Below are 15,100 nucleotides of genomic sequence, written 5' to 3'. Positions count from 1 at the left end.
ATTTTAATACTATTAAGAGGCCCTGGAGCACAGAAATAGAAGTAAAGCCTCAAAATTAATTTTACAGAAGCAGTGAAATAGCATTGATACTAAAAACTGATAAAGAAGCAGAAAACAGAATATAACAGAGAAATCTCTCTTATGCATATCAATCCAAATGGTAAAGAACTTTAGACCAAGTTAATAAATGCATTAAAATAATACACCACAACTAAGTACAATTTAACCTCAGAATTAAAGGACATTATACTTATAATTATATTTATATTAATATATTCAAGAAATAAAATGACAAGCTTTGTTTTTGAGACGGGAAAGCTTGACTTGGTAAAAGTGCCAATTCTCACTAATTTAATCAAGGCAATAACTAAAACACAAACATGATTTCTTGGAGGTTATACTCAAGTTCACACTGGAAAGTAAACCCGTATATTTATTCAGGAAAAAATCTAAAATTGAAGCGTAATCAGATTGCCTATTCTCAACCAAGTATTAAAAATATTATAGTAATAGAGTAAGTAAAACAGTTTGATACCAGAGAAGAAATAGTAAAATCAATGAAACAAAAAAGAAAGTCCAAAAATTGACTCAGGCAAATATGAGACTTCTGTATCCTATATCAAAATTTAATATCAACAGAATAAACAGGGAGTGTTCAGAAAAAGATGATGAGTCCATTACTATGTGGAAAAAAAATTCCAGACAGATCAAAGATTTAATAAGAATAAAATTAAATTTAAAAAGGGCTGGGGGAATGTATGGATAAAGTAGGTCTGGCCTTTATAGGCAAGACAAAGCCCAAAAAACATACATAAATTGGTAAAAAATTTCCACAAGGTAAAAATATTCACAAATAAAAATCAAAAGTTAACCAAGAAAAAAAAATTGTCTCTAACATATATGAGAGCACATGCAATATATATACAATGGACCACAAATAAGAAAAAGCAAATTATAAAAAAAAGGAATTCAAGTAGCCAAATATAGAAAATTCTAAGTTTTATTCAAAATTAAAGAAATGTCAGTCACAATAATAATAAAGTACCCTTTTTTTAAACTTAAAAATGTTGACAATGCCCAGTGCTGGTAAAGTTATGTGGGAGGAAGTTACTGTTCAAGGAAATGTAAATTGGAACAATTTCCCTAGTGGGCAATTGGAGATCATTCACCAAAATTTTAAATGCATGCACCGTGTTGATGGTTAACATTCCACTGCTAGGGATTTACCCAATGGGTATCACTGCATCTGCCAAGAGTATGAGCAAGAATGTTTACTACACTACTGTTTACAATAAAAAAATAATTGGAAACAACAAAAGTGTCCATCAAGATAGGACTGGGTAAATGAATTAAGATAATGTGCACATTGTGGCATACTATGAAGTTGTTAAAACAGAGAATCAGGTCTTTCTGAATTGAATTGGAAACATCTCCATTATGTATTATTACACAAAACATAAATAATAACATAATAAAATCTGTTTACACTAAAACAGACATGCAAATACATGAAATATTTGTATTTGTATAAACTCCTTCCTTTAAAAAAGAAAAAAAAAAAAAAAAGCTTTTTGGAGCACCTGAGTGGCTCAGTGGGTTAAGTGTCCAACTCTTGATTTCAGCTCAGGTCATGATCTCGTGGTTCATGGGCTGAGCACCAGACAGGGTTCATATATCTATGAGAAAGCTTTTATTTATGTAAAAAAATTTTTTAATGTTTATTTATTTCTGAGAGAGAGAGAGAGAGAGAGAAAGCGTGAACAGGGGAAGGTCAGAGAGAAAGAGACACACAGAATCTGAAGCAGGCTCCAGGCTCTGAGCCAGCTGCCAGGACAGAGCCCAATGCAGGGCTCGAACCCACAAACCGTGAGATCATGACCTGAGCCAAAGTCGGACGCTTAACTGACTGAGCCACCCAGGTGCCTCTATATGAGAAAGCTTGTAAACAGGAATTTCATTTGGAGAAATGAATTGAGAAGAGATGGTTAAGACCATGAATTATGAAGCTGCACTTGTTTATTACAAGATGACTCCTGCTTTCTGAAGTATCAAAATAATCACTGTTTGTCCATCTGGTTTTCCAGGGTGAGCACTAACTGGAGTCCAGGCTTTGCTATCCTCTGAATAGCTGCAAAGATATAATTCACCCTGCTCACATTCTCTGAACAGAGCACTGGAGTCCAAGGAAAATACTTGAGATCCAATACTGTATTAACTGGAGAAAGTGTTTCTAACACATGGAAATACAACACAAAAGAACATGAACTGTAAAAAGGTAAAGGAAGTCAGGTGCATAGTTTAAGAACTGTTTAAGGGGCCCCTGGGTGGCTAAGTTGGTTAAGTGCCTGCTTTGGCTCAGGTAATGATCTTGTGGTTCATGAGTTTGAGCCTCATGTTGGGTTCTGTGCTGACAGCTCAGAGCCTGGAGCCTACTTCAGATTCTGTGTCTCCCTCTCTTTCTGTCCCTTCCCTGCTCATGCTCTGTCTTTCTCTCAAAAAATAAACATTAAAAAAAAAAGAACTGCTTAAGCTTGGTTTCCTCAGATATTATATTTCCATTTTTCACAAATAAACTTCCCATAAAGGGCTTTATAGTCAGTAAAATTAGAATGGAATGACAAGCTGCTAAGATAATTCATTAGCACACAGAGGTTACTATATTCTTTTCTCTCAGGCTTCCTTCCATGCCCTTACACATCTTTTTCCTACCCATGAGATGGAAAATCAGTGTGAGTACTTTTTACAATGAGTAAGATTAGGGGCACCTGGGTTGCTCAGTTGGTTGAGCACCTGATCTCAGCTTAGGCCATGGTCTCACAGTTTGTGAGTTTGAGCCCTGCATGAGGCTCTCTGCTGTCAGCACAGAGCCCACTTTGGATCCTCTGCCCGCCCCCCCTCGTTCTCTGCCCCTCCCCTCTGCTCTCTCTCTCTCTTTCAAAAACAAACATTTAAATAAATAAATAAAAATGAGAAAGGCGAAAATGTAATCACTTCCCAAAGCTGACATCCACTAAAACAAAGGAACTAAAAACATGATTAGAAAAAAAAAAAATCACTAACAAACATTTGAGGATATTAAAGGAAAATTTTAAAAATTTCCAGTAAGACAAAAAATATATAGAAGCCAATATAAGAACTTCAGTTTTGATGTAAGTCCTTGGTGAAAAAGCACGGCAAAAACTGCATAACTAATTTACAGTGACACTTGTAAGCCTTCTGAGGTAATTTACCTTGATGAGATATGCTTTAATGTGGATAATATCAAATCCATTAGGAAGAATAACTTAACTGCCATTATAAAAACTAAAATTTAACCAGGAGGCAAATATCTTCCTCCAAATGATGCCATTCATTCTTTCTCACAATCATTAGTGAATGTGAATTATTAATAACACAAAAAAATCCTCATCTTCAGTAAGGACTATTTTTATTATTCAAAGTTTATAAAGATAATTAGCATGAGACAGTGGACCTGCTCACTTAGGAACATAAACCGATACCTGGGTTCTTTTTTGACAAAGGAGTTTAGAGATCTAAGAAATATACATGCAAACTTCCCCCACCTTTCTCTATCAAAGATCTTATTCGACTTTAAACATTCTCTGAGGCATCTAAAATTGGCTCTTTGACATCTGTACCAAGTCATGTAATAGTTTTTCCTTCACGAGGCTGTAGGAGGAAATCCATCATCTCTCCCATCCCTGTTCTCAGGAGAAGGTCCATTAGTCATCTGTTCACTAGATCAACTGACTATGATCAGAATTTCTGAGGAGCATGTTAACAATTTTAGGGCCTTAATTTCAGATTCTGATTCTGACAGCTGGCATAGGAACAGGTAATGGGGAATAAATTCTCTATTAAACTGGTCCCCATGATACTTGGTATTTCTTTGCTCTTGACTCAAATCCTTACCTTCTCTATTACTTCTCCACCTTAGGGTATGAAATTCTTTGCTCTACTCTCTGGAATTGCCACACGGTGATAGCAAACTATATCAACCTCTTCTATCACATCACCATATCTTAACTGAAACACTCTCCTCTATGGAACCTCTTTCCCATCCATCCCTGTCAAGTGGTGAGACATGGTATCTCTGTTCCCCATTACCATTTCCAGTCAATTAGATACTCACGTGTTGTAAAAATTCCTCCCCTTTTAAGGTTTAGCCTATCTGACTATATCACCTGTTATTTAACCTTATCCAATGAGGACTTGATACCTATGGCTCCCAGTCTTTCTCTTGAATTCAATTCCTGTCATCATCCTAGGTGACAATATTTTTCATGTGGACATCCAAAACACTCACCCTTCAGTTCCTTGACACCCTCATTTCCAATGACATCTCTGTCCCACTTCAACCATATCAATTATTATTTCTAGACTTTGTCATCAACCTACAACTGTACCACTTCCAAAATCATTAGTACAAGCATCTCAATTTCTGATAAAAGTTTCCTATATTTCAAGCTTGCCCAACTAATTTTTCTAAGTCCATTTATTATCATTAATGATACTTAGTTCACAATTTCTCTGCTTTCATTCTACTCATCATCAGCAACTGCTCCTACCCTTCCACAATAGTCTTTATTCTTTCTCCTGCTTAGAGAGCAGAGCTCAACATTTTAATCACACTCCTGCCAATTTCTTAAACTTTTTGTCCACTTTGTCATATCTGACTGGCAAAATGCCAAACTTGGATAATCCAGGATGACTAGTGCGTAAGAAAAATTATTTACAGGGCAACTTAAGACCACTCTAAACCCATGATCACAATCTCAACAAGTCCTTAACACTGGACAGCAATTCTGAAATGTCTTTATAGTCAATTTATTTTTACATGTCTCTCAAGGTTTATATTAGACTTCTTTTTTCCTCCACAAACTTCTAACCATCTTATTACCCTTGATTCTGAAAATGCCCTTAATATCTACTTCATAAAGAAAATACAATACACCAGAATAAAGCCCTCATTTTCTTGCCTTATACCTAAAACCTATTTGCATCAGAACCCAGTTTTTAAATCTTCCTGTTATAAAAGGAGTATCCTAACTCCTCTATAAGGAAAATCTACCTATTCTTTGGTTTTCATGTCTCTTTACTTCTCAGGACTCATCTATAGTACCTTTTATTTTCTATATGAATAATTAATTGATTTCAATCCCTTTTCACTCTCTCTTGAATAGCTGCTACAAAATACAAACATATATCTTCCACCTTGAAAATAATATGTCTACCCCTCAGAATACTACCTCGTATTTCCTAGATTATCATCCCTTTTACTGTTATGTAAATTAGTGTTTCAAAATCAATGTACTTGAATTTTCTATTCTTATACTTATCAGCCAACTGAATCTATATTTTGCTTTCCACTAAATGAACAACAACAAAAGCTCTAAATAATACCAATATCTTCCATCTTGCTAAGTACAATGATTATTTTGCAGCCCTCATATTACTTGGCCACTCACAGCAGCACTCAGTATGGAAGATCACTTCCTTCTCTTTGAAACATTCTTTCCTTGGCCTGTATGATGGTTTATTCCCTTGGATTAAGACAATGTCTTAGAGGCTCCCTTGCTGGCTCTACCTAATCATTAAATATTTAAAACTCCTCGAAACTCATCCTGTATTCTTTTGTCACTCACACCCACCTCCGTGGTTTTCCTACTCCAAAATGAGCTGTGCTTCTGATATACCAGACTCATATATCTATCCAATGGTTACTCTACATCTCTAAGTATCTAGGCATCAAAAACTCAGCATATCAAAACAGAATTCAAGATGCTGAGAACAAACTGAGGACTGACGGGGATGAGTGTCAGGGGAAGGGGGGATGATGGGCATGGAGGAGGGCACATGTGGGGATGGGCACTGGGTGTTACATGGAAACCAACTTGACAATAAACTATTAAAAAAAAAAACAATTCAAGATATGCACCCTTTCATCCAAACAAACTCTTCTTGATTATTCTTTTTCTTCATAAATGACCCAATTACCTACACAATAATGCAAACCAGACATCTTTAGAAACCAGAAAACTTCTAGATCTCTTCCTCAATCATCTATACCTTATTAATTACTAAGTCTTAGCAATTTTGTTTCTCAATGAAACAAATGAATCCACATCTTCAACTGGTCTTCCCAATATTCTCTTAGAGCCTTGCCTGTATGTATAATGATCTTATTAACAACACAAATCTTATGATCATGCCCCCTACCTTCCTCAACTCTGCTAATAATAATCCATGGCTTTTAAGATAAAACAGCAAATCTGTAACATGATTTACAAAGTCCTCATTATCTGGTCTTTGCTTACAATATAGATTCCCCTTACGCCACAAACATGCCATTTGCTGCTCCCCATTATTTTCTATATTATATTCATTTTGACTTTTATCCACTTCCTTCAATATGCTATTGCTTTCCTGTATCAGATCCTTTTCCTAGAACATTTTTCTGCTGTTCACTGCTTTGTAACCTCCTAACCTTCGAATCTCAGCTTCAGTGTCACTTTCTTAGCCAAGCTTTCTCTAACATCCTAAGTCTAGATCAGATCCCTTAATTTTATTTTCCCTTAGCAACTTTACCCCTCTTATTTATTACAAGTGCAATTAAAATAAATTATTTAATTAGCTGATTAATCACTCTGTCCTTCCAGAACATAAACTCCATAAGAGTAAAGGAGCAGGTACTTCTTTCTTCCTAAATATATTTCCATTCTCAATTAAAGCAAAGAGAATTAATCAGCTTCTTCAATAAGTCTTCCTGTATTACATGGGTCAGAAAGTAAAACTTTTATTTCTAAGACTTCTTGTAGTCAGAATACTTGATGCAAAAATCAATTCTGCTAATTAGATGCACTTGTGCAAGATCTGGATGATGGAGGTTAAAAGACAACCATCTTCCTGCTTTTATCTTTTTCTGGTAAGCAAGATCTTGGAGAAATGAGGGTTGAAAATTATAATAGATCTATCACATATTCAAAATTTGGTTTTCCAGTGTGTTCATGAATGGTGAAAAGACATACATAGCACCAGATGTGGTTTCTCAACTGCTAGATCACTATCACAGTAGCTGGTTCTTAAATTAGGCATTTCCAGTGGTAGCTCCCTGACTTCTACTTCTCCAATCTTACCAACATTAGTAAGTACCTAATTTCTTCCAAGATTCTTTTCTATTTAAAATGTACTAAGAGTGGTTTGTTTCCTTTACTGAATCCTGACTGATACAACATGTGTCCTCCTCAACCCACTCTAAACAGGTTGACGGGAGAGTTTACTTAGCTTGATACTTACTGATCTACCACAGTCACTGGTAACTAGATAACATTAATTAAATATTCACTGAGTGACCATCACTAAACACACTTTGAGGCTCATAATCAATTCACAATGTGGACACAAACTATCCTAACTCCCCATAATAAATTTCATGTCATTCTGGCTGTGTTAATTGTTCACGTAGGAGAAAGGAAGTACCATGTGCTCTGTCCATGTTATAGCCCTTGAAGATGGTTTTGGTACCCAGAGAGGCTACCCTGATATTATTACAACCGAATTATACAGAATTAAGTTAGTATTCCAGAGGCAGTGCCTTAATTAGCAAAAGTGAAATCTCATCTAAAATTCCATTCTTAATATCCATTTGGCCATAAATGCTGAAATAACATTAAAAAAATCACACTGTGAAATGTAATTTTGATCTTTAAACTTTATCAAAATAAATCTCTGTATCTCTAGGGATTTTAATAATCTTAGTTCTTTAATCTATATGTCTTCAGAGTGCTTCCCCTACTATAGTATTTTCAAATGAGAGAACAACAATATTCCAATTAACATAGTTTTCTAAAACAGCACGGTTACTTAACAAGATATATAAATTTGTAAAAAATTCACTAGGTGCTTCTAAAATACATCTTTAAGCACAGGAACAAAAATTGCTGGAATAAAAATTTACTTAAAAGTAATAACAAAAGAAATAAGGAAAAAAAATCCAATGTTGCTTTCTAAGTCCCTTAAAAAGAGTCTTGTTTATTCAAAGCGATCCATATATTAGACACAATGAAATGAATGCCTAGCCCATGGGATTCCCCCCTGCTTGGAGAAAAATGAGTCCTATTTTTCAGCACCTGATTTCTGGTCATATAACTTGTCTCTTTCACCATCTTCAAAAGCTTCTCAGTGCACATAAAGTCCAAACACTTAAGCATGTAATTTAAGGTCCTTCACATTCTGACCAAAATCTATGTGCCTAGCCCTTCATGGATCATACATTATAGTGAAAAGAGAACACTTTTATATTTGTCTAAATAGATCCAGTGGTTTCCTTTGCCCACGTTCTCTTTCTTTCTTTCAAATACCCCTTACCCTACCCTTATTGCTGCATACTGAAATACAAGATCACTGTTTTGAACTAATCTACTTCTTTTTTTATGAACTGTTTGTTCTTCTCTTACTTTATTTACCATATTTTGCTTTCCTTATGTATGTATTTCTAAATCCACTGTGACACTATGTCTTAACGATAAAGAAACTCCGGTGGCAGAAGAAATTTGATCAATTAAAATTGACATGTTAATTTAGATCTGGATGTATTGTATACTCTAAAATACTTGTTCTCAACAGGTATATAATATTTAATTGAATTGTTGTTCATACTTTAAAATTCCCCTACTGTTGGATATTTATGCTGCATTTTTTCATTATAATGTATTAAAATAAAACTCTTGGTGTATGTTACTTTTCCTTTTAATATGTCCTCGGAAAGATTCCCAGGTTTAGAATTTCAAGGTTAAAGGATCTGGAAGGAAGTGTGGCTCTTAATATATATTACCAAAAATTTTTTTTTGAAGGATTGAAAAGTTCGCTTCCACAGGAAACCTAGAAATGTACCAAATCCTTGAATCATTTTTAGAAATGGGCATTATCATTTTCAGTTTTTGAAGATTTATTAGGATTAGGAGTATACAGTCTGAATTTGCATGCTTTTATCCAATATTTTTTTATTCCAATTTACCTTTATTTCTTCTCTTTACCCATTTACTTATGAAATTTTTATGTTTTAGTTATTAAACTTAATAAGCACACATATAAAGATGTAGATCCACATATGAAGATGTAGTTACTAATATTTCCTCCAACCTGTTATTGCCTTTACAATTCAAGGTATTATTTTTTGTTGTCCAAAACCTTTAAATTTAAATGTTGTTACATCTGTCATTCATTAAAGTCATTTTCTTTTCCTTCAAAGTACATATGTAAACCATTTACAGAGTGTTTACTATGTATTAGGCAGCATATGTTACCTCACTTATTAGAAAAAGGTTAAGATATAGGTATCATTGCCACGTTGTTTATGATGAAATTGTGGCTCAAGGAAATTAAAAAAAATTACAGTGCCTGAGTCCATATTAATATTCAGGTCTGTGTGGATCCTAAGCCTTTATTGTACAGGAGGTTACTTCCTTTTGAAAACAGAATAAGGCTAAGGAAAGAATGAACTCTGAGAAAATAAATATTTTACATATGTTTAGAATAAAAAATAAGAGAAAGAGGGCTTCCAGGAACCTGCTACTGTCTTTAGCTAATAGATATCATCTATTCCAGGAAGAGAATATTCTAATTTTATTTGGCTATACTGACTGTAAAACTGCTAAAGCAGTGCAGTAATACATAAGCTATTGAGTATCAGATAACTTATATCAAAGTCAAATTCCTTTAATTTTGGCAAAGATTAAAGTTGACCTATGGAAGAAAACAAGGATATATTTGGTAGATTTAGATAATAACAAAAAGTTTAAAAAATGATACTTGAGATAACTTGAGGGAACATATTATTACTGGATTTTTCATAGGGTTCTGTTTTAATAGAAATTCCTAATAACTATATTCATTAGGCTATTGCATGATAGACCACTTCTATGTGTAAGAAAAACTCTTAATATCACTAATATATGTAAAAAATCCAACGAGATATCAGTACCCATAAGTCAGAAAAGTACTGTACAGGGGAATGGGAATACCCATCCCACAATTAGAATATTTACAGCCTGTTAAAAACTTGTCCCTAAGGAAAGAAGTTATTTGACTTAGACTGAAAGTGAAACAGAATCTGAAGATTCTAATTGAAATACTCATTCAACTTGAAATTAAATCATAATTGAAAATAATGGCTTAATAATGAAAATATCTGCATCCTGAATGATATACTTCTATAAATGTAAGCTGCTACTATTCCTTTAAGGTATGCTCTATCTTACAGAAAATAATGGTTTCTTAAGAAAGTGTCTTTGCACAGGAGAGCAAAAAATATGCAGGGTAAATTAGGGAAACTTATTCATATTGTTCATTATTCTTTCAGCATTTTAAAATTTAGTTATTAATATATATTCCTAAAAGTAAAATTCTATAATATGACATGTAACGTTTTATCACTGTTTAGTTTCCAAAATAATTTCATATAGCATTTCATTTGTTTCACATAGTTAACTACCAGAATAGGTGTTATTTACCCTATTATTATTTAATAGAACAGAAAGTAAATTTCAGAAATATTTAGGTGTCTATGTGGGGCACCTGGGTGGCTCAGTCAGTTAAACGTCTGACTCTTGGTTTCAGCTCAGGTCATGATCTCAGAGTTGTGAGTTTTAGCCCTGCATCGGGCTCTGTGCTGACAGTGGAGAGCTTGCTTGGGATTCTCTCTCTTTCCCCTTCTATCTGCCCCTCCCCTGCTCGTGGTGTCTTTGTCTCTCTCAAAATAAATAAATAAACAAGAAGAAGAAGAGGAAGAGGAAGAGGAAGGAGAAGAAGAAGAAGAAATATCTAGGTGTTTAAGGCCACAGGGCTTCTAGAGGTCAAATTATAACCAGAGCTTTTGTTAATGTGCCCTCTTGCTTTAGGACTCATAAGGAATTCCTGAGATACTACTTCCTCCATAGACAACTGCAATTTTCTTTCTTTTTTTTTTTTTAAATATAGTTTATTGTCAAGTTGGTTTCCATAGAACAACCTGTGCCCATCCCAACAAGTGACCTCCTACATGACCATCACCCATTTTCCCCTCTTCCCCAACCTCCAGAGAACTGCAATTTTCATCTCCACAGCTAAAGCTACTCTTGGGATACTTTCCTTTTCTTTCCTTATTTTGTTTCAGTGGACAATTTAGAAACATAGTAGGTTTTTCATATGGGGGTAAATTTTATATTAAAGATGGGAATGATATGAAGAGTCCTAAAATATATTGATACTTATTGGGAAGAAAATACTAATTTTTAGCTATGGCTAAGGCAAAGAAATAGCCTTATTATGCACGTGCATGAGCGTGCATGTGCACACACACACACATGCAGAAAGAAAAGGAGAATATCCTCTGTAGAGTTTTACTTATTATTTATACAAATACAAATAAAGTATTTATATTTATACAAATGAAGTATACAGAGTTTTGAATAAAACTGTAAAGAAATGCTCTTACAAACCATAATCACTAAGTCAGGAACTGAAATGGTTACATTTAAACACTTAAGGGTAAAGTACTAATGTGGCATGGTAGGGATTTGGCTGTGTTTCCATCAACAGGAGTCACGAGGCTAAGTTTCTATGTACAACCATAGCAATTTACTTCTAATTTTATTTTAATGTTTGGAGTACTTAATTTCCCATTTTTCAAAAAAAACATGGAAAGGAATATCTCCTCCCATCATGATAATAGCTCCTCAGAATTGCTAGACTGTTAATACCATACAAGTTCAAAAGGAACTTAAAGAAATAAGAAGGAAACAACTAGCAGTAGAAAAACAATTTAAAATTCTGGAGCTTCGATAATGCATTCAGAAAGATTACTTTATAAAATCATATCCACTGAAGAGGGGCCAGCTTTTTGAATCTCTAACAGAAATATGGGATATGGCCAGACTGAAGAAATGTTCTTCCATTTTATTAAAAAACAAAAAACAAAGACTTGAAGCCCTAAATGCTTTAGAAAGTCCCAGACAGGATTTGGTTTTGAATGCTTAGGATACAGAGTGGTAAAAAGGGCAATCTTTGGAGTCAGACTGATTCCAATCATGGCTCTACTACTTGTTACAGGGTCTTCTCTGAGAAAATTATTCTCTCAGTTTCAGTTTCCTTATCTATAAAGTGGGGATAAGAATCTCTAAGGGACAGAACAGTGGTGCAGATCAAATGAGAAAAATCAAAGTGAGGCTCTCTTATAAGAGGTCTCTTATAATGTTTGTCTCAGAAGAACAAAGGCAAAAAAACAAAAAGTAATCTGGGGTACCTACTATCAGCCAAACATTATATGAAAGCCTAAGAATATAATGGTGAACAGGATAATGTTCCTTGAAAACATGTACTTTTTAATGAATGTGAATTTCATTTTGGTTTTTAAAAACCCAATAACAATAGGTGGATTGGATAGATATCATATCAAATCAAAATATTTTTAAAAAAGTATAACAAAAATGATTTGAGATTATCTAATCTACTTAACTGTACTAAAACTTTCCATTTCTCCAGATTTTTTTTTTCTTTTCTTTTCTTTTTTTTTTTTTAGCATAGTGACCTTTGAAACTGTTTGGTGACAATGCCTTATTTATTATTTTTTTTTTTTTACAATGCCTTTAATAAACATTATTTGAAAATGTCTCTATATGAATTATTTTATATCGTTTCAATATTTCATGTTATTTTTAAACTACTTTCACATATAATATCAAGGAATAATAACAGTACAAACTTATGTCAAAGGTTCAGTGAGGACTGAGTTATCTATAAAGCAATAAAAACAATGCCAGATATAAGTAAACAGCTGATAAGTGTTAAACACTATTACCATAGGAATTAAATAATAAACTGGCATTATTTAGAATAGCAATAAATAGCTCTCAGAATTGAGAGGTATGAAGTAATAAGAAAGCCACAAGGTGGCTCTCAAGGCTTGGCTTTTAAACACAATCAAGTTGCTTTGTATTTCCAAAGAAATGAAAGACTTATGAATGCCAACCTGAATTTTTAAAGGCACTCATAAATTCATAATTAGTAAATAGCTGGAAGACTACAGAGCTGTTTAATAAATGTTACACAATAGAAAATTTTATTAAGCAGGAAAAAAATGAAAAAAAAAGAACCCATTTTATAGTTTTAAATTGAAAGAATCTGATGTTCAAAACAACTGACATCAGATTGTCATATTCAGAATTTAAAATACCAACATAAAATGATGAAATTCATAGTGAAGTCATAACAATAAGTACATCTTACCAAGATGATAAATGTGAAAGTGTATACAGCACAATGTGTGGCAGGTAGCAGTTGTTCCGTAAATATCAGTTAAATCTTATGCACATAAAAACTTTGAAGTTACTGTCATTTTATGTCCATGGACTTTTTTGTTTGAAATTTATTATCATAGCTTTAAATCACACAAACATTTTCTGTAAAGGGTCTTAGAGTAAGTATTTTAGGTTTATTAGTGGGCTACATAGTCCTTGTAGCAATAGTTCAATTCTTCCCTCGTAGTGCAAAAAAAAAAAGCAGCCATTAACAACAAAAGGAGTCCAGCTATTTTCTAATAAAACCTTAATTAAAAAAAAAAAAACCAACAGGTGGCCACCTTTGGCTCTCAGGCTATAATCTATCCACTCTTGATCTAAATTATTATCTCACATAATTAAACAAAACCTTCTATGAAAATCCTGAGATATTATCAATACTCAAATTACATAAAGACGTGTTTCTCAAACTGCCATGTGCATAAAATCATGTACACATAGGTTTGAGGTGACATGCAGATTATGATTTGGTGAATCTGGTATGGGGCCTGAGGTTCTCTGCATTTCTAAAGAAAACCCAAGCTTTTTAGGTCCTTTGAGCAAACACTGTGTAGCAAGGCATTTGTCGTAAAAATTTCGGGTCTCAAACTTTCACGTTTTTTTTAATTTTATTTTTAAGTAATCACTCCACTCAATATGGGGCTTGAACTCACAACCTCAAGATCGAGAGTTGCATACTCTACTGACTGAGTGAGGCAGGCTCCCCTAAACTTTCACATTCTTAAAAAGAGCTTTGATAGTTCAGCTTTCATCTGTCCATATTAACCTTAGAATTTAAAACAGAGAAATTTAAAACATATTAACCTATTAGTTTTTTAAGAGAATAATAATCATATTAGATCTTAACATATTTTATGGAACTTAACTGTATTTTCTGTTTTAACTATATTTTAAAGAGTAGGACTAAACACATTTCTAACCATAAAGATAGAGGTGATAATTGTACACACCACACACAGGGATCCTTTGGAAGATCATTATATCAAGAGAAAAGTAAAGATTATAACATGATAAATATACAAAATCAACTCCCTGGGAATTAAAGACCATAGATCTTTCATATATAAAATATCTGGCACATTATATGTTTTAGTTCTTATATCCTACCATCATTTGTTCCCTACCTGTTTTTCTGCATGTCCATATTCAGATCCTTGGGTCGGTAAAAAGTAGGAAATCTGACCACTATTTTTTGCTCTTTCTATTAGAGACATTGCTGTTCTCACAGTGGCATTTCGCGCATGCACAAACACCATCACCTAAAATAAAGGAAAGCAGTTTATTTAATACTAAAATTCATTAAAAGACAGTTTAATACTAGTCAGAAAATCACCACATATAAATATTAATTTTTCAAAACATAACCATGTTTATGAATTTTCCTACATTTCTTTGTTTTAACAAAGTGTATATAGGACAAAGGCAAGTTAAATAAAATTCATTAATAAGACTTTATACACTGTTAATCTATAAATTGGCAGAAGTCAGAACTGAAATTAATGGATTATATAAAACATGGAGTTTAATTTGTGTTTTTCTCTTTTGAAGACTTGATTCATGAGTGCAATCATATATTATGGGGACAAAAAATACGAGCGCCTTATTTCTCCACAGTCAGTGAAATTTCCAGTATCATAAAGATGTTTAAAGAAACTGAAAACAATAAAAACACTCTTCCTTGGACAAAATCATGTCTAAGAACAACCATTTAAAATAGGGTGTAGGGAACTGCTAAAGATAAAAATGCTTCTAGAGAGGCACCTGGA

At 33.5% G+C, this 15,100-nt stretch overlaps 1 protein-coding gene across 1 annotated transcript in view; it reads right to left on the bottom strand.

Moving 5' to 3' along the window:
- The window catches only part of ASCC3 (activating signal cointegrator 1 complex subunit 3), a 328,548-nt gene that overhangs the window by 144,204 nt on the left and 169,244 nt on the right, over positions 1 to 15,100 (bottom strand). The window contains exon 14 of the mRNA XM_077770165.1: positions 14,459 to 14,593. Within this exon, the coding sequence (XP_077626291.1) occupies positions 14,459 to 14,593 (135 nt within the window). The remainder of the gene's footprint in view (positions 1 to 14,458; positions 14,594 to 15,100) is intronic.

The sequence above is a fragment of the Crocuta crocuta genome, unplaced genomic scaffold (genome assembly GCF_008692635.1).
Source record: "Crocuta crocuta isolate KB4526 unplaced genomic scaffold, BGI_CrCroc_1.0 scaffold286, whole genome shotgun sequence".
Taxonomy (NCBI): domain Eukaryota; kingdom Metazoa; phylum Chordata; class Mammalia; order Carnivora; family Hyaenidae; genus Crocuta; species Crocuta crocuta.
Note: the sequence above shows the minus strand (reverse complement) of the source record. Positions and strands in the feature narration are given on the sequence as shown.